The sequence below is a fragment of the Nannospalax galili genome, unplaced genomic scaffold, assembly GCF_000622305.1.
Source record: "Nannospalax galili isolate Female #2095 unplaced genomic scaffold, S.galili_v1.0 scaffold180, whole genome shotgun sequence".
NCBI classification, from domain to species: Eukaryota; Metazoa; Chordata; class Mammalia; order Rodentia; family Spalacidae; genus Nannospalax; species Nannospalax galili.
The window spans coordinates 2,983,923-3,005,516 of NW_008348199.1; the positions used below are offsets into that span (position 1 = coordinate 2,983,923).

The 21,594-nt window shown below is 48.3% G+C and overlaps 1 protein-coding gene across 9 annotated transcripts in view; it reads left to right on the forward strand.

Annotated features, from left to right (window-relative positions):
- The window catches only part of Pacsin2 (protein kinase C and casein kinase substrate in neurons 2), a 119,238-nt gene that overhangs the window by 74,264 nt on the left and 23,380 nt on the right, over positions 1-21,594 (forward strand). For all 9 annotated transcript variants that reach the window (XM_008844748.3, XM_017801035.2, XM_029569115.1 and 6 more), the window contains one exon: positions 15,453-15,591. In XM_008844748.3, coding sequence (XP_008842970.1) covers positions 15,532-15,591 — 60 coding nt within the window. In that variant the 5' untranslated portion in view covers positions 15,453-15,531. Of the gene's footprint in view, positions 1-15,452; positions 15,592-21,594 lie in introns of those variants that run through there.

Consider the following 21,594-nt stretch of genomic DNA (forward strand, 5'->3'; position numbering starts at 1 on the left):
AAATTTTTATTTATTTATTTTTATGTGTATGTGTGTATTCCCTGCATGTAGGTAAGTGCACCCATGTCGTGCAAGGCCCGCGGAGGGCAGAAGTGGCTGTCGGATCCCCTGGGACTGGAGTTACAGACAGTTGTTAGCTGCCATGTGGGTGCTGGGATTCAAACCCGGGCATTCTGCAAGAACAGTCAGTGTCCTTAACCGCTGAGCCATCTCTCCAGCCCCCTGATTGCTGCTTTTTAAAATTTTTATTTATTTATTTTTATGTGTATGTGTGTATTCCCTGCATGTAGGTAAGTGCACCCATGTCGTGCAAGGCCCGCGGAGGGCAGAAGTGGCTGTCGGATCCCCTGGGACTGGAGTTACAGACAGTTGTTAGCTGCCATGTGGGTGCTGGGATTCAAACCCGGGCATTCTGCAAGAACAGTCAGTGTCCTTAACCGCTGAGCCATCTCTCCAGCCCCCTGATTGCTGCTTTTTAAAATTTTTATTTATTTATTTTTATGTGTATGTGTGTATTCCCTGCATGTAGGTAAGTGCACCCATGTCGTGCAAGGCCCGCGGAGGGCAGAAGTGGCTGTCGGATCCCCTGGGACTGGAGTTACAGACAGTTGTTAGCTGCCATGTGGGTGCTGGGATTCAAACCCGGGCATTCTGCAAGAACAGTCAGTGTCCTTAACCGCTGAGCCATCTCTCCAGCCCCCTGATTGCTGCTTTTTAAAATTTTTATTTATTTATTTTTATGTGTATGTGTGTATTCCCTGCATGTAGGTAAGTGCACCCATGTCGTGCAAGGCCCGCGGAGGGCAGAAGTGGCTGTCGGATCCCCTGGGACTGGAGTTACAGACAGTTGTTAGCTGCCATGTGGGTGCTGGGATTCAAACCCGGGCATTCTGCAAGAACAGTCAGTGTCCTTAACCGCTGAGCCATCTCTCCAGCCCCCTGATTGCTGCTTTTTAAAATTTTTATTTATTTATTTTTATGTGTATGTGTGTATTCCCTGCATGTAGGTAAGTGCACCCATGTCGTGCAAGGCCCGCGGAGGGCAGAAGTGGCTGTCGGATCCCCTGGGACTGGAGTTACAGACAGTTGTTAGCTGCCATGTGGGTGCTGGGATTCAAACCCGGGCATTCTGCAAGAACAGTCAGTGTCCTTAACCGCTGAGCCATCTCTCCAGCCCCCTGATTGCTGCTTTTTAAAATTTTTATTTATTTATTTTTATGTGTATGTGTGTATTCCCTGCATGTAGGTAAGTGCACCCATGTCGTGCAAGGCCCGCGGAGGGCAGAAGTGGCTGTCGGATCCCCTGGGACTGGAGTTACAGACAGTTGTTAGCTGCCATGTGGGTGCTGGGATTCAAACCCGGGCATTCTGCAAGAACAGTCAGTGTCCTTAACCGCTGAGCCATCTCTCCAGCCCCCTGATTGCTGCTTTTTAATCAGTGTATGGTGCATGTGTTAGTTGCTAGGACTTGCTCTTGATTTTTTAGCAGATTCCACGTGGCCAGCATTGTGAGTAATTTCTGTGATGTGAACAGGGTTGGAAAGCACAGACTCTGGCTTGTTTCACAGTAAAATCCTGAGGAAGAGTTCAAACCCCGCCTCTGGGGCTCTTTCAAGGATCTACTCACAGGTGGTTGAAGGTCAGGTCTGGTGAGGTTGGGAAGCTCTTTGCAGCTTGGAAGATCACTGCAGCTATGCGCTCTCACAGTTTCTAACCTGTGAGAACAGTTTCTGATCTGTGCGGATTTTCCCATAATCTCTTTCTAGTGAGAGATCCTTTGAAGCCATTTGTGAAGTTTACTGTCCTCAAGTGAAGATAATCAGATACTAAAAAGATAAGGGGCTTGCCCAAGGCCGCAGCTATTTAATGGCAAATTTTGGATGAATCTTCCAATTTTGGCCCTGAGATCACTTTTTTTTGGGGGGGGGTCTTTTTGAGAGAGGGTCTCTGTAGCCCCAGCTGTCCTGGAACTTACTTTGTAGACCAGGCTGGTTTTGAACTCACAGAGATCTGCCTGCCTCTGCCTCCTGAGTGCTGGGAGATCACTTTTAAAAATGACTTTTGAGGGCTGGAGAGATGGCTCAGTGGTTAAGAGCACTGATTGCTCTTGCAGAGGACCTGGGTTCAGTTCCTAACACCCACATGGCGGCTACAATTATCTGTAACCCCAGTTCTGGGAGATCTGGGGTCCTCTTCTGGCCTCTACTGGCACTGAATGACAAGTACACTTATATACATACAGGCAAAACATATATGTTAAATAAAAATAAAGAAAATTGGGGCTGGAGAGATGGCTCAGTGGTTAAGAACACTGTTCTTGTAGAAGACCCAGGTTCGAATCCCAGCACCCACATGGCAACTAACAATTGTCTGTAACTCCAGTTCCAGGGGAATCTGACACCCTCTTCTGATCTCCATGGGAACAAAATTATTTTAAAAATTTAAAAATAAAGGAAAAATTTTAAAAACTTTAAAAAATGACTTGAGGGGATTAGAGAGATGGCTCAGTGGTCAAGAGCACTGGCTGCTCTTCTGGAGGAATGGAGTTTGGTTCCCAGTACCCGTGTCCAGTGACTCACAGCTGCCTGTGATTGTGGCTCCAGGGGATCTGATACTCTCTTCTATACACTGAGGACATACATCCACATACGTGTGCCACACATTCACACACACACAAATAACATCTTAAATAAACATCTTTTAAATCACCAAAAATTATGCTTGCATAGATTTACTGGGTTTGCTTATTTGAGGTTTTGTAAATAGTTACATTTTTCTTCTAAAATTGACATTCTAGCTAGGCATGGTGGTACACATCTGTAATTCCATCGCTTGGCAGGCTGGGGCCAGGAAGATCTTAAGTTCAAGGCCAGCCTGGGCTACATAGTAAATTCCAGGCCTTTGTTACAAAATAAAACATAAAATTGGCATTCCAGCCTGGGTATGTGCAGTAATTCCTTTAATCACACTGAGTAACTCCTAAGTGTTTAGACATATCTCACTAAGTTTAAGGGACAGCGGTCCCCTGAATACCCACAAGTGAAATACTTTGGCACCTTGTATACTAAAGATGATTCATATTTAGAAATGGAAAAGTGGGGGCTGGAGAGGTGGCCCAGCAGTTACGAGCACTGGCTACTCTTGCAGAAGACCCGGGTTCCAGTCCCAGCACCCACATGGCAGCTATCAACCATGTATAACTCCAGTTCCAGAGGATCCAACGTACCTTCTTCTGACTTCTGAGAGTGTTGCAAGACACGGGTGCACATGCAGGCAATACAGTCAGACATACATAAAATAAGAACAATAAATAAAATATTTTTTTGAAAAATAAAAAAGTGTCTTTGCTTGAAGTTTCTTAGAAACAAAACCAACCTGATTCCCGTACTTGATGAACAGTGAGATACAGACATTGGCCCCTTGTCTCCACCCCGTCTGCCCTGGCTACGCTCTTTCCTTTCTGTGTGTTCCTTATTCATCTGTACTGTTCAGGTGGTTTTGTACCTTCTAAGATGTTCTCAATTACTAATCACGGGGCTGCAGACTGGGTAGGGAAGTACTTTCAGAATTCCAAATGCCAGCGGCAGTTTTTGCTGACTGTTTCTTCCAGGGGTTGCTGTCCTTTCTCGTGTCTCCCAGTCCCTTCTGGGAGTATAATCTGTCTTTAAGTGCAGGGGGTACCACATTGGAGATTTGCCCTTTAAGCTCTACCCGAGAGGCTTGCTGAGTGTCTTTGGGGTGCGGAGCAGAGAATCTGGGGTGCAGTAATAAGACGGAAGTGGGGTGCTGCACAAGCTGTGACCTTCCCCAACCTTAGTTCTGACCCTAGTTGCCCTGGTCTGTGAGGTCTGGTGACGTAAAGCCTAGGGCCGCAGTGTGATGTGCTTGGATACAGGGAGCAAGCAGACTTCTGGCTGGCAGGTTGCGGTTGGGCCATAGATGAGAAGAAAGGGCTGAGTAATGTGAATGGAGGTTCATGGAACCTGGGCCTGAGGATTCCACCATGTTGGTTTGATAGTGCCATGCTAGCCAAGGAATGTCATTTGGTCTTAAAACTGTCATGGGCCTCGCAGCATGGATGTGTTGAAGAGCACAGGTAGAGATGCTTGGCTGTCCCCAGAGTGGGAATTACATGTGTCACAACTGGCTCAGCTAACTGTGTGCATTGGGGCGTGTACCCTCTGCCACTGTGGGAAGAAGGCCCCTCTGCTGTGTTGAATAAAAAGCCAAAATTAAGACAAGTGCCCCTCCCTGAAACTCCTTTTTTTTTTTTTGCCTTTTAAAAAATTTTTATTTATATTTTGATTATTATTATTTTTGTCTTTTTGAAGCAGGGTCTCCCTGTAGCCCCAGCTGTCCTGGAACTCACTATGTAGACCAGGCTGGCCTTGAACTCACAGAGATCCAACTGCCTCTGCCTCCCAAGTGTCGGGACTATGGGCATGTATCGCCACACCGAACTTTTATTATTTTTATTTTATGTGTATGCGTATATTGCCTGCATGTAGGTAAGTGCACCCATGTCGTGCAATGCCCACGGAGGACAGAAGAGGCTGTTGGATCCCCTGGAACTGGAGTTACGGACAGTTGTTAGCTGCCGTGGGGGTGCTGGGATTTGAACCCGGGTCTTCTGCAAGAACAACCAGTGTTCTTAACTGCTGAGCCATCTCTCCAGCCCCCTGTTTTGCCTTCTTAATTGGGGTTTTTAAATGCTTCCAGGGAAATGGTCTGTGTCCTCACAGAGCTCCTACTTGCTGCCACTTATCAGCCTGCTCTGCAGCTCGGTGGGACACGGTGGTTTCAAATCTTTCTCTAACCAGCTTGTTTTTCAGGTGACAGTTTCCAGGGCAACTGTAAGTTCTTATTGCTGGGAATGCTGTTTTTTAATCTCTGAGGCAGAGAATTGAAAGTGTGTTCCCACCGGCAGTACTCATTCGGTGTGTGCTCTGGAGGGGCCCAGAACTGGCTGAGCGCTGGGCCTCCGTACCGCGGCAGCCTTTAAACTCCAGTGTCTTGCAGTGGACACACTGTTTTCTGTCAGTTGTTAGTGCACTATGTGGTGTACAGAGAGATAGTCCCTCTGTTGGCTGACCTCTCTTCCTCTGAGGAATGTTCACGTTCCAGATGAAGTCACTGGAGGAGCGCAGGTTGTGCTGCATAGCTGAGCTGCTGAAACAGTCTTTCTGCTTTGCTGATGGTGCAAGGCCTTTCGTTGGCTCAGGCCGTACCCTGTGCACCAGCTGTGTGGAAGGGGCTTAGGTGGGAGACAGATGGAGGAGACCCTGTTCTTCCTTACAGAGAAGGCCCTGGCCGGACACAGGAACAGCTGAAGCTGGCCGCAGGGGACCCAGGGGCCTGAGGCTGCAGGAACTCCATGGATGGTGGTAGTGGACAAGGCTCAGGCTTCGCATCCTTCCTCAGAGCCGCTAAGCCCACTTGTCATGTAGTTTAAGTGTGCAGCAGTATTTATAAAAGAATTTTAGCCTGTAGAGTGAAAGCGTCTTCAAAGAGAGTTTTCATTCGTTTCCTTCTGTGGGTCCTAGTCTCCCTTAAGTTAGATCACTCAGACTTTTCAGTTTAGCTTAACTCTGAATGCCTCTGATGAGTTTTAATAGTGACTGCTATCTGTGGGAATCTGGATGCTAGGGACTAGGCAATAGAGGGAACAGACTCCAACCTCTGCCCTCTGGAGTTTCCATTCTTAGCATAGGCCAAGACAGACCATAAACAAAACAAGTCAACTGTAGACTTTTGGAAGATCAAAAATAGAGGTTGGGGCTTCTCACTGGGGAATGGCTGACAAGGCTTGCGCAGCAGGAAGAAGCCATTCCAGGCAGAAGATGAGTGAACTGGCAATGTCTGGCAATGCCAGAACTAGCAGAGTGCCCACGTGCTTGGATCTGTGAGCTCTGAGCTATGGGGAACAGCAGCTGTGGGGACAACAGGGGATGAGGCTTGAGGACGGGGCAGCAGGGTGGGAGGTGAACAGGGCTCACTGGAGGGACTTGCAGATACATTCTGTGCTGACTTATGTTTTAAGAGGGTTGCAGTGTTGGGAATAGACTGAAATGGGACGGGACGGGGTACTAGGAGACTCATTAAGAAACAAATGACAAAGATGCAGGGGAGAGGTGATGGTGGCAGTGATGGTGATGGGGAGGGTTATTTCTCTGAGTTTACAGGGGAGGCCAGTCCAGTAGTACATGGGAATCTTTTTTTTTAATAGTTTATTATTTTATTTATTACTTTATATATATGAGTGTTTCACTGTGCTGGATAGTTTTAGTGTCAACTTGGTGGACCTGGGTTGAAGGACCCTCAATTGGGGAATTGTCTCCATTGGACTGGCCTGTGGCCATGTCTGTGGGCCAGCATCTTGATTGTTGAATAATGTGGGAGGGCCTATCCCACTGTGGGCGGTGCCCCTGGGCAGGTGGGCCTATGCTGTATAAGAAAGCAGGCTGAACAGGGGCCAGAGGAGCAAGCCAGTAAGCAGCGTTCCTCCATGGCCTGTGCTTCAGCTCCTACCTCCAGGTCCCTACCCTGAGTTCCTATGTTGGGCTCCCTGATGAACTGTGACCCGGGAGATATAGGCTGAATAAACCCTCTACTCCCCAAGTTGGTATTGGTCAGGGTGTTTTGTCACAGCAATGGCGAGACAGACTAGAACAATCACTTACATGTATGTAAGTGCACCCATGTTGTACATTGCCCTCAGAGATCAGAAGAGGAAGTTGGAAACCCCGGAACTGGAGTTAGGCGTGGTTGTGAGCCACCATGTGGGTGCTGGGAACTGAACCCGGGTCCTCTGCAAAAGCAGCCAGTGCTCTTAACCACTGAGCCATCTCTGCAGTCCCTGGGAATCTCTTAAAGCTGTGGGTGTGTCCTGGTATCAGTCCTATAGGACACCCTTCATTCTCACATAGAACCATTCATAAAACAAAATGGGGTATGTCCTTGGGCTTTGTTAGCTTGTTTGTATTCTGTAAGCATTCTGTGCTGACAGCCAACATTTCAAATAGTTTAGGAGGCTGTAGGAGCTTTCCTTCCCCTCAGCACTTCCCCGTGGCTTCTGAGGACTGCATCAGTACACTTTCATGGTTGCCTAGTTGTTACTTAATGCCAGTCAGATCTTGCCTGCTGGTCTAGAGCTGTCTGTTCCCATCTGTGCATGAAATACTTTTTCTGGCTGCCTAATGTTCTACACTACAAGTATAGTTTTTTGTTGTTGTTTGAGACAGGAGCTTGCTATGTAGCAAAAGCTGGCCTCTTGGTCCTACTGATCACCCCACCCCCGCCCCTGCACCGCCCCATGCAGGGATTACAGGCCTATATCACTATACCTACCTCTGATAACTGCATTTTAAATTCTTGATGGGCACTGAAGTAGCTTTCAGTTTGGGGCTTTATTTCCCTCCCTTTGGTCTATTTGAGTAGGGTCTCCCTGTAGCCCCAGCTGGCCTGGAACTCGCTATATAGACCAGGCTGGCCTTGAACTCACAGAGATCTGCCTGCCTCTGCCTTCCAAGTGTTGGGATTAAAGGTGTGCACCACCATGCCTGGCCTCAGTTTGATTTTTGTTTGCTGCTGTTAACAGTGCTCCAGTGAACACCTGTACTTGACTGTCTTGGGTGAGTTTATCTGTACCATAAACCTGCATAAGAAACGGGCCTATGGATAGATGGTTGGTTAACTGTGTGTCATGTGGAGAGGCTTGGAGCAGTGTGCAATACAGTTGAAGGACACAGATGTGCTTGGTCTTTAATAGCGTGTCTCATCACTCAAGGCTTTAATTTTAAAGAGCAGAGAGCACAGATAAAAGTCTGAGTTACTATGCTTCCTGCTGATGGTATCCTTGCCAAGGGTACCCCATTAGTCCCCTCTGGAGACCTTGGTCCTCGTTTTCCTGCCCCGCTGGGTACAGGGTTAGCCCGTTATACCCTCCTGTCCCTCTACTAAGAAGCAGCCATCCCCACTTCCCATCTTTCTGGGTCCTCAGAGGCCATTCTGGATCTGCTAAGCCCCTCCTCGCCCTCTTAGACTTGTTCCCCCGGTACGCTCGTTCTCTGTGTTCTAGCTGTGTCTCTTCACTGCATGTCAAGGTACCCTGCTGGGGCACTGGACTCCAGAGGGCAGAGATGGGGTTTGTCTTCCTTATTGCTACTTTTTTGTCACCAGTTCAGTACAGTTCCTAACAGATGGTTGTGAAATGAATGGTAAGTGCTTCCCTTGTTTAAGGAATGGTGCCCCTCACCCCAGACTGAATGGTGGCTTAGAACTTGGTCATTTCCCAATTGGCGACGGATTTTCTGACCTGGATAATGAGGAGGAAACAGCCTGTGTGCACTGTAAGGCCGAGCAGCCTGATGCCTGTGAGGGCACTGGTACTACCTCCTGGTTAGCACAGATTAGAGAGGAGAGCTGGGCAGCACAGCACCTCCATTCAGAGCAGTCTTGCTTCATGAATAAAATTAGTCCATAGGCCTCAAGAATGGCCTCTTATGGTTTTCTTTAGGAATGAATTAAGGGGATTAAGGGGGAACTGGAGGTACTTACGTAACACATCTTTTGTTTACCTGATACCTGTTATCAACCCAGAAGGGCAGGAAGGAGGGTAGGCCAGCTTCCACCTGGGCCAAGGGCACCCTTTGCCGCCTCTGTTAACCTCTGAGGCTCTGCTCACTGGGTAAGGACTGGCTCAAGGACAAGTGTTGACATTTTTCATGATCGGTAACTGGACTCTCTTGTCCTTAGCATTCATTCCTGGAATCCTAAGGAAGTACATTCTTAAAAAAGAATGTACTTATAGCAAGCGTCCTTGGAGGGTTCACTATGTGTTGGACCAAAGAATTTTTTTTTTTTTTCCTTTTGGTCTTTTTGAGACAGGGCCTCCCTGTAGGACTAGCTGTCCTGGAACTATGTAGACCAGGCTGGCCTTGAACTCCCAGAGATCTGCCTGCCTTGGCCTCCTGAGTGCTGGGATTAAAGGTGTGTACCACCACGCCCGGCCTCAAAGAATGTTTTTTGAGAGGATAGAAAGGAAAAGAGGTTGAGTAGCCTACATCCTAGTTAGGATCTCATGGTGGAAACAGAAAGGTTTCCTGTATGTATGGTTCTGTTTTCCTTGCCTCTACCCTGGTCACCTTGAAGGTGAGCTTGTCTGAAGGGCATCTATCTGTGCATGGTTCCAAATGCTGCTCCTACAGTGATTGCGTTTGACCCCACCCCCTTCTCCCAGCTTTGCACTTCTCACCCCCAAGGTTGGTGCAAGTTCGTGACCGTCTCCCCTCATTGGTGGTTCCTTTGTGTTCTCTCCACCGTACTGACTGTCTGCAGCACATTCTCCAAGCCTGCTGTTTGGCGCCTGCCTTGGTATTACGCTGCTGATAACGGTTTCCTCTCAGCTCACTGGGCCTGTGGGAGGAAGAAGGGACGATAGACGCTGTATCTGTGTTGATAAAATACCGTGACCAAGGTAACTTATAGAAGGAAGAGTTGATTTAGGCTGACGGTTCTAGAGGGATACGAATACATCATGCCTGGGAAGCATGGCCGCAGGCCTCTGCAGCAGGAAGCTGGTAGATCACATTTCCATCCATGTGTAGGAAGCAGACACAGTGCCCTGAAAGTAGAGCAAGGTCATAAAGTCTGAGAGCCCACTTGGCCTCTTCACCCGTCAGGAGGTCCCAGGGCCTGTGATGTAGTTATTGCCCCTTGAGGGGGTCGGACAAATGATCGAGTTCTCAGAGATAGAGCCGAGGCTCATTTCCAACTGTGTTTCACACTGTCTTCCCAGAAGCTGTACCTTCTAGTGGGGAGGTCCTCAAGTAACTATTAAATACACATTTTGCATTTGGGGGAGCATCGATGAATAGGTTTGAGGAACACCTGGTACTGTCTGGCATCAGGGAGCTGTTTGTCCCACAGCGCACATGCAGGTTTGTAGATGTCAACATGCTCTCCTCTCTGCCAAAGCGTGAACGAAGCAGAAGCAGGACACAGACGAGCATTTGTCTCAGAAGTCCTTTCAGTGTCCCTGTTACATGTTTCTTCAGCCCAGAGCTGACTGCATTACATTCATTTTTTCTGATTAAGGACATTTGTGTGTGTGTAAAAAGTGGGAAGCCGAGTAAGATGCCCTGATGTCCTGGGGTGCTGTGGAGAACGGTGTCAGACCAAAGCCCTGAAGCTGCAGCCTCTTTCTGAGGGACTGGCTTCCCTGGCAAACGGCAAGCCCAGTTCCTGAAAAGGCCCGCAGGTGGGCATGCGTCCCTGTCTGGGTGGACAGCGTGGCATGACCCTTGACCTGGCATTGTGGGCTTTGGGGTTTTGTTTGAGGTTTTGTTGCCACCGTGACAGATCTGAGAGAACTCAATGGGAGGAAATGTTTGTTTGGGCTTATGTTTTCAGTCAGTGTCACTCCCCATCATTTCTGGGCCTGTGGTGAGGCTGATCATCGTGGAGGGAAGGGTCTGGTGGAACAGAACTGATCTTCTCCATAGGGGCGGAGAAGCAGAGAGAGACAGGGAGGGTCCAGGGCCAGATATGTCTTTAATGACCTCTTTCCTCCAAGCTTGCCCCACCCCCAGTAGTGCTGCTGTACTGAGTCTTATGTAGCAAAAGAAGTTTAGGGGATTAATGCTTTGAAGTCAGAGCCCCGATGATCTGGTCACCTGGATGGAGCCACTAGCCCAGGGGCAAGCCTTCAAGACCAGACCCTTCTGGGGGTACTGCCAAGCCTCAGCAGGGTGCTGGACCCGTGGCCGCAGTCCCCATACTTGGCAGCTTTCCTGTAAGGTGGTAACAGTAGCTCGTTGTGCAGAGGGTTTGAGGAATAAGAAATCTGGTCTTTTTTTCCTTTTTTGTCTTTTTGAGACAGGGTCTCCCTGTAGCCCCAAGTGGCCTGGAACTCGCTATGTAGACCAGGCTGGCGTGGAACTCACGAAGAACCTGCCTCTGCCTCCTCAGTGCTGGGATTAAGGCATGCACCACCATGCCCAGCCAGAAATCTACGTTTTTAATATTTTGCTATTTTATTTTATGTGTTTAAGTGCATTGCCTGCATGTGTGTAAGTGCACCCGTACTCCACAGTGCCCACGGAGGTCAGAAGAGGGTGTCTGGAGTTTAAAAACAGTTGTTAGCCACCATGTGGGTGCTAAGAATTGAACCCGGGTCCTCTGCAAGAGCAGTCAGTGCCCTTAACCTCTGAGCCATCTCTCCTGCTCCAAGAAATCTGTTTTAAGGTCAACATAGACCACCTGATGGTACCAAGAAGTGTTCAGAACGTGACGACATGGCGGTGGTGGATTATTCTGCTTCTGGAGAACTCTAGCCCTGTGCTCTCAGGTAGGACAGTGGCAGGTAGGACAGCAGCTGAAGCAGACTCGGCTGATTAGACATAAAGACAACAGCCTCCAGAGAAAAGAGCTTCCTTTGAGGGTGATTCCGCCATTGCTTAGTGATTCAGCACTGCAAGGCCGTCAGGCTGCTCTGCCAGTTCCTTTCTTGGCGTCTTTCAGTGTCCTGTGTGGTTGGGCCTGAGTCTTTTGGTGTCCTGTGTGGTTGGGCCTGAGTCTTTTGGGGTGTGACGTGCCTGTCCTTGTTGGCAGCTGACTCCCACTTAGGACAGAGGACTCTCATATTAGGGTCCACACTAGAATAGAGGGCCAGAGTGGACATGAGGGTGCCTGCTCCTCTCTTCTTTGACCTGTTTTCTCTCCAGCTCTAGATCACCTGCGTCACTTGTTAGTGACACTTGTTTGCACATAGCGTCCTCTCACTTTAAGGAAGGGATGCAGCGATTCCTAGAAGCAGGCCATGAGGAGGAACAGGGATTTTGTTGTCTTGGGATACAGGAGCTGCGAATATTTCTTTCCTTCCTCTCCCTCCCAAACTCCCCTGAGTTCTCTTTTGTTTTTCTAAGTTATAGGTTACAAAGAAGAAGAATATTTAAGCTGATTGACACTTTAACTTAACGTTGGATATAGCTGTTTTTCCTGTTTTGTATAAACAGCCTTAGTGGTTATTTTATTTCAGTGGTTATGAAGAATTTGCCAAATTTGCTTGACTTACAACATTAAAGGGCAAAATATTCTTCTGTTTGCATTTACCAAAGTTAACATCTAGTCCTTTGCTTATTTCGCGGTCTAACCCAGTTCAGGTATATTGTAATTAGTATTTATATACTTATATTTTGAGACAGGGTCTTACCATGTTGTCTAGGCTGACCTTGAACTTCTGGGTCCAAGCAATCCTTTTGCCTTAGTTTCCTGAGAAGCTGGAGCTAGACACACACATCATACACAGCTATATTTCTGAATTTCATTTAAGAGAATAGAGGTGTAACCTGTAGACTGTATCCTGACACCAGCCTCGTTCTTAAGACTCACAGTCTTATTTATCGGATGAATGAACGAGACTCACCAGCAGTGGTCAGGAGCAGCTGGTCTCTCCCTCTTCCCAGTTACAAGTTGACACATGCTTCCTGGGCTCTTCTACTGCCCCTGACCACCTCTGAGCCTGGATGTGGTTGGTGACTCAAGAGGCAATGAGGGCTCAGGAATGGTGTCTGCTGAGTCATTGTGCCACACTGAGTCAGCCGTGCCTGTGAAGGGACTCTGAGTGCTGCGGTGTGCTCCTGTGTGATCCCAAAGCCCGAGAGCTAACTCTGTAACTTCCATGAAGTCACCAATCATGGGTTTCCAGGGACAATGGGGTTTCCTTGGTCTCTTCTTGACTCATTTTGGCCTCCTTACAGATGGAGGCCCTGCTGCCTATGCCCTTGAGCCATCTGCCTGTGAGTCCCTTTCCAGCTGCCTCTGCACCCTGTGGAGGGGACTCTGGCTCTTCTGCTATTTCCGTAGCGTTTTATTCACAATGCTCATATGCAGTTAATTATATGTAATGCGCTATAGTAGGAACTTGGGCTTTAGAACCAGAGAGAGCCTGGTTTTTAATCTTGATCTCACTATTAGCTGTGTGATTTTGAATGAGTAGCTTGACCTTCAAATTGTCATCTGTAAAAAGGAAATAAGTATCTCATAGGTCAGTTACAAAAATAAGTGAGGTTGTGCTTAGAGAGACATTTATAGCATTATGTGCAGATATTAGGAAGGAAGAAAGGCTGAAAATTAATGAATTAAACTTTAATTTCCAGAAGTTAGAAAAAGAATGAGAAGTTGAAGTTGAAGGAGGTAATAGAATAATCAAGGAAACATGTACATACATACATATATACATGTATACATTCACATACACATACACGTTTACTAGACTGAGTGGTTGGATGGAAATGGTTCTTTGACGTAGAATGAAAATTGATATACATTTGAGACTGAGAGATGAAGCAGGCTGCGGTCAGGAGTGGCCGTTCTGCGGATTCTTCAGGAAAACTACAAGGAGGTAATATGGGCAGTTTTAGTCCAATAAGTTTGGAAGAAATGAACTGAACTCCCTAGAACAATGCGGCTTTCCAAAACCAACACAAAGATACAGAAAGCACGTGAATCACTTTTACCTGCTAAAGAAGTACAATCTAGCCAGGCACCGCCTGTGTGCCCATAATCCCAGTGCACAGGAAGCTGAGGCAGGGGGACCACACGTTCGAATCCAGCCCAGGCTATATAACAAGACCATTCCCTCAGTAATAAAAACAAAACCCATACTGGAACCTGTATTAAGATTAGACCCACATGATTTATTTCACTGACAAATTCTGCTAAATGTTTAAGGAAAATGAATGCCAATCTTACGTAAACATTCATTTGTGATTAAAGCTCTTAATGGAATTGAGTAGAAGGGGACTGTCTTAAACTGAAAAGTAAGATTTCTAAAAACCCTATAGCAAATTTTCATGGCTAAATATTTCTCTTTTGTGGTACGGGGGCCGGGGAGTGGGGGTTGTGGATTGCGTTCAGAACCTGGGCAGGGGGTTCTCTGCCTGAGCTGCACTCCTTAGTGGTAAAATGTTGAAAGTTGTGTCTTTGAGATCAAGAAGTCTCTTTCCATTTTATTGGAAGTCTTTCAGTGTTGTAGGGCAAGAAAAAGAGAAAGAAACTGGTGATGTGAATGTGTAGAGCGAGACAATCTGATCAAGCTTAGAGATAAATTATCGGAAATAAGTAGTTCAAACTTGCTGGATATGTGGTGTAGAAAAATCATTTTCCACTTACTGACAATTATCAGCTAAAATGGTTAAAAATTTAAAGATTCGACTTAGAATACTAAAAATATTAAAGACCGAGCCAAGTAATAACCTTAAGAAGTTATACCAAAGAAGTCTATGAAAGCAGGTCACTATTGGGAGAAGCCACAGAAGGCCTGGCAAGCAAAGGGTCTGATCTCAGTGCAGGGAGGTGCTGTGCTCTGTGAAACTGAGGTTCTGTGAGGGCCTGGCCAGAAGATGTGGCTGATTGGTTAGACTGAAGAAACAGGTTGGAAGGTGTATATGGAAATGTTCAGGGCCCTGCTGGGAGAGTGGAGGAAGGACTTCCTCTGCTAGACTCCCAAGAGCTTTTCTGAAGGAGGTGTGGCTAGGGAGAGCTAGGCTAAGGACAGGGAAGTCTTGAGAGGAGCCTCCCTTTAGCACATGGCCCTGACAGTCTGACATGGAAAGAAGTAAGACTGGATTCGTTGTCTTTGCAAAGTAGAAAGTAAAAAAAACACCATCCACATGTTTAAAAGAGAATAGAGGTGAGTGAGTATCTTCATTGCCTGAGCCAAAGCAAAGGCTTCCTAGACAGGTCATAAGAAAGCAGTGACTGCAGTAGAACGTATCCATAAGAGAGACCATAATTAAGAGTATGTGGGAAGCACAACAACATACAGGGTTAGACGACAGTGCACAGGGCTACACGTGCAGCTTACACAGGCTTTTTCTAGAGAAATGCTGATTTAAATTCAGTCACTTACTGCTTAGTCTACCTGAAAGGCTGAGATCAACCTACGTCCCCGAGGCTGGGACTCAGCTGTAGCTTACAAAGGCACAGCACCCTGCCGTACGTGTCCTACAGGATGTGAGCTCAGCTATGAGCCTGCCGCCGTTCTAAGCTCCTGAGCTTACACAAACCCTTTGCCCTCTCTGTGCCTGTTGCGCTTCTTGAATGAGGCACGAGTAATGGTTAGGACTCAAGGAAGTGCGTACATGTAGAGCACACAGCTCCCTGGGAGCAGGTGACCAACAGTCACCTCACTGAGTAAGGGGAGGCTGGCAACCTCAGAGATGCTTACCCAGGAGTAACAGTAAGCCTCACTGCCTTTGGAGAGCTTGCTGCATCAGCGCTTTGGGGGTATCCAGTGTGTGCTGAGTAACTCTTGTTTGTCATTGCTAATTCCATGCATATGTGTGAGGAAAATGTCCAAATGCCGAGGCTGGTGCCGTGTGTTTGATGGGTGACTTGCTTTTCGCCCTGGGACTGTGAAAACCACAGCCATCTGTGCTTTTCTTTCATAGGTCTGTCTGCAGATTCCGAGCATCTGAGGTGGATCCCTGAAGTCAAGTGTCTGCTGCCGTCCTCTCACCCTCTGCAGAAATGTCTGTCACATATGACGATTCCGTGGGCGTGGAAGTATCCAGTGACAGCTTCTGGGAGGTAATGCCCGTCCTTCTGATGGTTGCAGGCCTCCGGCTGCTGGAGTCCAATGAGTCTTTGTGAGTTTCGAGGAGGTGGGAAGAGGAGAGGAACGTGTTTTAAAGAGGAACCAGGTGCTCTCCATCCTATTGGCAGCAGAGAAGTGGAAGGATTCCCATGACTGCAAAGTCTGTCCTTCAAGAGCCAATGTTTACCCTCCAGTGTTTGTTTCTTTTTATGTTTAGCCACTGTGCAGCTGACAGCAACACACAGTAACTCAACCTGACAGGCAGCTTTACTTTTGAGTTTGTATCTAAACATGGAGAGCCGTAAATACATCATTCTGCAAAGTGCAGGCAAGTGGCCAGATGGGCTGAAGAAATTGCCTTATGCCTGACAGAGCATCTGTGTGCCAATCTGTGTCCTGGAGGACTGCCCTTCCCGATTAGATTATTTTATGATGGTTTTGTTTTCGGAAGTTACCCTTCCTGAGCCTACCTTTTTTTCCTGTCCGCTAGTTAAAGGAAAGCTGTTTTCCTTGTTTATTCTGTGTGGGGTTGTGGTGTGGTGCTAGGAATGGAACACAAGACCTCATGCGTGTTAGGCAAATAGGCTACCAAGAAAGTCAACTTCTGACCAAATGTTACTCCCATGGTAAAACCCCTGGAACTTCTTGGAGTTCTGGGCTTCCTGGGGCAGGATGGAAACTGGATTCAGTTGGCTGGCCTATCTGCTCTGATCCCATCTGTAATGTCACTAGCTGTGCAGCCTTGGGCAAGTTGCCCAACTCAGCTGAGCCTCAGAGTCTCTGTAAAGGATTAGTTAATACTGCCGAGAGGCAGCCAGATAAGATGGGAATGTGGTCTTCAGCAGAAATTCCATGTGCTGTTACAGGCCAATGGAAACAAGTGCCCAAGTTTTAAAAGATGGCAGAGGGCTCAGACTTCCATGAACACTTTTCTTTTGTGTTTCTTAGGAGGTAGTCATGATTCACTTCCAGCTAAATACTTGATTCTATTAAAAGTACCTACTCAGCCAGATGCAGGAGTATGTGTCTATAGTCCCCTACCACAGGAGAGGCTGAGGCAGGAGAATTGCTTCAACTCACGAGTTGGAGGCCAGGCTGCAGAACACAGCAAGAGCTTGAACTCCGAAACAAAACAGGACGGAATATGTACCGTGAGCACCTATGTGTCCCAGGGCCGGGGGGGGGGGTATGGCAGGGAATGTGGAGACCAAGTCTCAGGGTTGAGAGCTGCTTCTGCAGGCTCAGAAGTAGAGTAGAAGAGAGCTGGCATATGCCCAGACTGGCCGGCAGCAGTTCTCTTGGGGAGATTGAATCCAGAGCTGAAATCTGCGTGATGAGGGGCATGTTTGTCCTGGAAACGTTTAAGACAGCAAAGATAACTGGGACAGTGGCGGACATACCGCCAGCTACCCAGCAGCAAGGTGGGAGGGTTGAAGTAAACCTGCAGGAAACTGCTGTAGAACCATGGTTATGAACATGGGGGACAAGCTGGACTCAGGACTTCCCTTCTGCCCACCACCAGGTACAGGTGTGTGGTCAGATGAGCCCCTCTTGCTGGACCCCAAGAGGCTGTGGCCTCACTAGTGTCACAGAAGTGCTCAAGGAGGCTGTGCAGGGTCTTTGTGTGATGCTGGGATGCTGGCCTTTCAGGAAGACAAGGAACAGCAAGTCATGGAGAGCGTCCTGCACACCTCAGCATTCCAAATAGAAGCCCTGTGGAATGGTGTGCATGCAGGAGCCCTTTCCTTCTGACCTACTGGTAGGTCACATATTTAAGGGGTGCCGCTGCCTCATAATCATGATTTATTTGATTACTTGTCACAGTTCAGGCCTGGACAAAGTCCTGGAAACCCAGTGTGACAGTAAGTGGTAGACCTAGCACCAGTGAGCTGTGGCAGGTGGTTGGAGGCATTGAGACTGCCCTGAGCATGAAAACTCCGGCAGGCGAATGTAAATGTCACCTCTCTACATCCCACTTGTTCACAGATCACCCTCCACATAGGCAGACCTGGATAACCCCTTCATGTGATGGTCTGTATGTATACACATATGCATGTGTGTATGTGTGCCTTATGGAAACTGTGACAGCTGTGTCTGTGGGCTGTTCAGTATAAGGCATGCGCCAGCCAGCTGTGACTACATTGTGCTTGGACACAGCTCCATAGGAGGCCACTGGCATAACCAGAGTCTAGAGAGATGACTCAGCAGTTACAAGTAATGACTGCTCTTAGAGAGGACCCGGGTTCAGTTACCAGGCATGAGCTTCAGCATAGCCAGCAAGAACTTCGATCTCGTCACGTGACTGCTGAGAGCATGGCTGGCGGGAAGCTCTTGGTACATTGGCAAGGAGGTGCTCTGCTCTGACCCCGCCTTACAGTTGAGGGGACAAAATGCACGGAGAGGAAAGCTATACAAGCTCATGTTCTCCAAGGACCTGTAGGTAAGGAGCATTACCCCATGCAAATGGGGAACCCTCTGAAGTGTGATGTTAGCAAATTGTTCAGGGGAGCATTCCACGAAGGTGTCCCTAGGTTCTCTGCTCCAGGGAGGAGGCACATTGGAAGCTATAAGAAAGTTCAGGAGGAAGACAGTGGAATCCTGTAGAAACGAGGACAGGAGAGCACAATCTGGCCCCTGAGAAGCAAGGCACAGACTCGAAGGTTTTCTAGAGGGATACCCTCTTATGTCTTGGTGTCTTCAAGCACATGTGCCAGAGTTCAGAATCCAAAGGTCATTTGTCACCCCTGTCTGTGAAAGGCAAAACATTTATATGAACTGAGGAGAAACCAGAGGACGGATGCTGTTGAAGATTCACTGCGGGGTTTGAAGGGTAGTAGAAGCTGCTGGAATGGGAGGCCCTGTGCTTTTACCTGCAGGTGTGTATGGACTGTGGCAGATTGTAGGCCTCAGTCTGACTGGAGCATTGTAGACGTAGGGGTAAAATATGCAGGACAAGGAGTTGACCAGCCCTCCTGCTGGTTTGTGCTTGTTGTTCTAGTAATATGGAAGCTGGGGGAGCTGCCGCCTGACAGTGTACTGATTCTTTTGACCCATTTGTGGGAAGGGCTCCTATTGGGTTAAAGGACCCCAAATTGTTTCAGTGCCCATGTTTGGAAGCTCTCAGCAACTCCTCAGACCCCTCCTCCATGTGGAATGGAAATCCAGATCTAACTTGCCAGGTAGATTTGGGCTATGAGAAGACATTATGAGGTGCCTGGGCATACAAAATAGAGAATGATCGCACAGTTCCTGTCCTTGAAGCCTACTATAATGTGTGGTGTGTAGCTGTGGCTGTCTATCAAGGTAACAAGGGTGGCCTAAGCTTCAGGGGAGATATCACAGGGTGGTGCTGTGCATAGCTCATGTTGTGTGGGTCATGACTTCTGCCTGAAGCCTTCTGGAAGTGGCCTTGTCTGAGTTCTTTCACTCTGGACTCATATGTCTCCAGGTTAGCAACCATGGAGTTTTCCTTTCCAGAACTGTGCCATTCATCTGGCCATGAGGCTAGCGTGGTGACGGTTATTCACCATGGCATCACTGTTCCCCACATGGTCGTGGCGCATAGCAGATGTTTATTAAATATTTGTGGGTGGTGAGAAGGCTTTGCCAGAACATCAAAAGCTGAGAATGAGGAGTGTCAGGGCTGGCCAGTGGCAGTGGCAGTGGCAGATCCAGCTCAGTTTGAGATTCTAGAACCCCTGAAGGGATTTTGGAGGCCATCTCAACTTCTTCCTCTCTGAAGAAATAACCAGGAAGAACTTTGACCTTGTCACATTGACCTCTGAGAGCACAGCTGGTGGGAAGAAACCTGCCGACAGTGAGTTGTTGGCACATTTGGCACTTAGGGGCTCAGCTCTGGCCTCATCTTACAGACGGAGGGACGGAAATGCACAGAGACCTGCACAGGGTCACATACTGGGGACGGAAATGCACAGAGACCTGCACAGGGTCACATACTGGGGTAGAGCCAGATCTGTGCTGCTCCCTTGTGGGACGTGCTAGAAGGAAGGGGGCCCCGGGGCTTGAACACAAAGCCGAAAGCCCATTTAGTCCATCTTGCCGTCTGTAGGGGCTGTAATGGCACAACCTCCAAAGGCCTGTCGTCACTCCTGTCCTCCGTGCCAGCAGAGAAGTGCTGGGGCTTCTTGGCGTCCTGGTAAACTTACTAGCATTGGGTCAAATGTTTGCGTTCCAAGCATGGACTTGCCTGGAAGGGCACTGACAGGAGTTCTTCTGTTGACTGACTTTGTACAGATGACTCCCTCTCATCCTTCCGGAGGTATGTCCTTGAACTTTCCAGGCCGCGCATCTTCATTCTGAGGGTAGAATCAAGGTTGTCTTTGGCTGGGCATGTTAGTAGCATACAGGTTTGGGGTTCCTGGGATGAGCTTTGTTTGGCTACAGTGGAAACAGGAGTGGGGCCTGAAACCCTTTGTGGCCTCTGGTATTGATTGGCCCAAGGGGGCCATGCATGTGGGCTCTGTCTCTCTGGGTACATGGTCATGGGTGATTTAATTTCCTTATGCATAAAATGGAGACAGCAGTGTTACCCACTCATAGGGTTGTATGGGGTGGCAGAGTAGAACTGTCTGCTCCCTGCCTGGCAAAGCACAAACATGCTATATTATGATGCGGCACATAGTGACAGAATATGTGGCACTTGTTGCTAAAAGGGTCATAGTCCAGCTGAGGGCCAAGGCCAATGTGGCTCTGAGAGAAACGGTGGCTATGGGTGCCATATTTGCCAGGGTACACGTGGCCCCCAGCTGGAATATCCGGCAGGAGCCAGGTTGGAGCAATCGGTTCCAACAGCCCAGGGGTGCAGGCGATGCAAGTGCTCACCCTTGGTGGTCTTGCCACAGTGCATATGACCAGGGAAGCATCTGTGGGGAAGCCTGGCTGAACCATTTCTCAGGGAAGGTACTGTGGGCAGGGCAATGCACAACCCCTCTCATGCCCATTCCCTCCCCCTTCCAGTGGTACAGCTGTTATTGCCAGGTGCTTCTAAAGCCGCTCATCCCTGCTCCAGGTACAAGCATTGTGGGTTACTAGAACTGCTTCTAGGTAGTACCGTTTCAGTCTAACTTGCAGTGTCTGTCCTGGCCCCATGTCCACCTGCCAGTGTGCTGCTGTGCCACACATTTCCTGCATACTTTCCAGGGAGTAGTCTCCTACTTGCCTGGGACATGAGAGATTCTGGATGTCCCCAGGTGTAGGCGTGCTCATGAGTGGTGACAGCAGAAGAACCTGCCTGGTCTGTTTTCCTACTAATTCGGGCTAGTATGAATGCCTGTGCCTGTGCCCCGCACTGGATTTCTTACTGTCTCTGGTTTGTTAATCTGTAGGTGTGAAGACTTCCTCGTCCTGAAGTATGTTGTGATGTCCATCTGCCCATCTGCCCTTGGAGCCCTGTCTTTCTCATGTTGGTGGTTAGAATTTAGAGTCTAAATTTTAGTCCCTTCTTGATTTTAGACAAAGCCAATTAGGAGACAAGTATTCACGGTCTGTAATTGTTGATGGTGTCTGTTTCCAAACAGACATCTTTAGTTTTTAGGTGATAGTGTGTGTGTGCATTCCTACGGCTTTTCATTTTTGAGCTGTTTAAAGAGCACCACTTTCACTCACGGTATCTTCTCCTGCATGTGGCTTTTAGCCCCATGTTACCACCCGTGTGTTCAGTGAATGCCCATAGTGTGGTAGGCCTGTGGAAGGCCTGGCAAAAGAGTGGTGGACAGAGAGAGACGCCAGGCCACAGCTCTAGAGTATGGATACAGGGGAGGACATTGGGGCTTGGGGGTGTTGGGGAGCTTTTGTTGCCTGGGTCTGCACAGGCCTGGCATGCAGGAAGTGAGCCTGGCCTGGCCAAGGTGGGACAGGTGTTCTGGGCACAGGCCCAAGACCCCCATATGCAGGAGGACTTTTCTCCTCTTTGGCATCAGCGGGGTCAATATCGTGACAGTTCAGCCTCTGAGAGTCACAGGAAGTGTTGAGTCTGT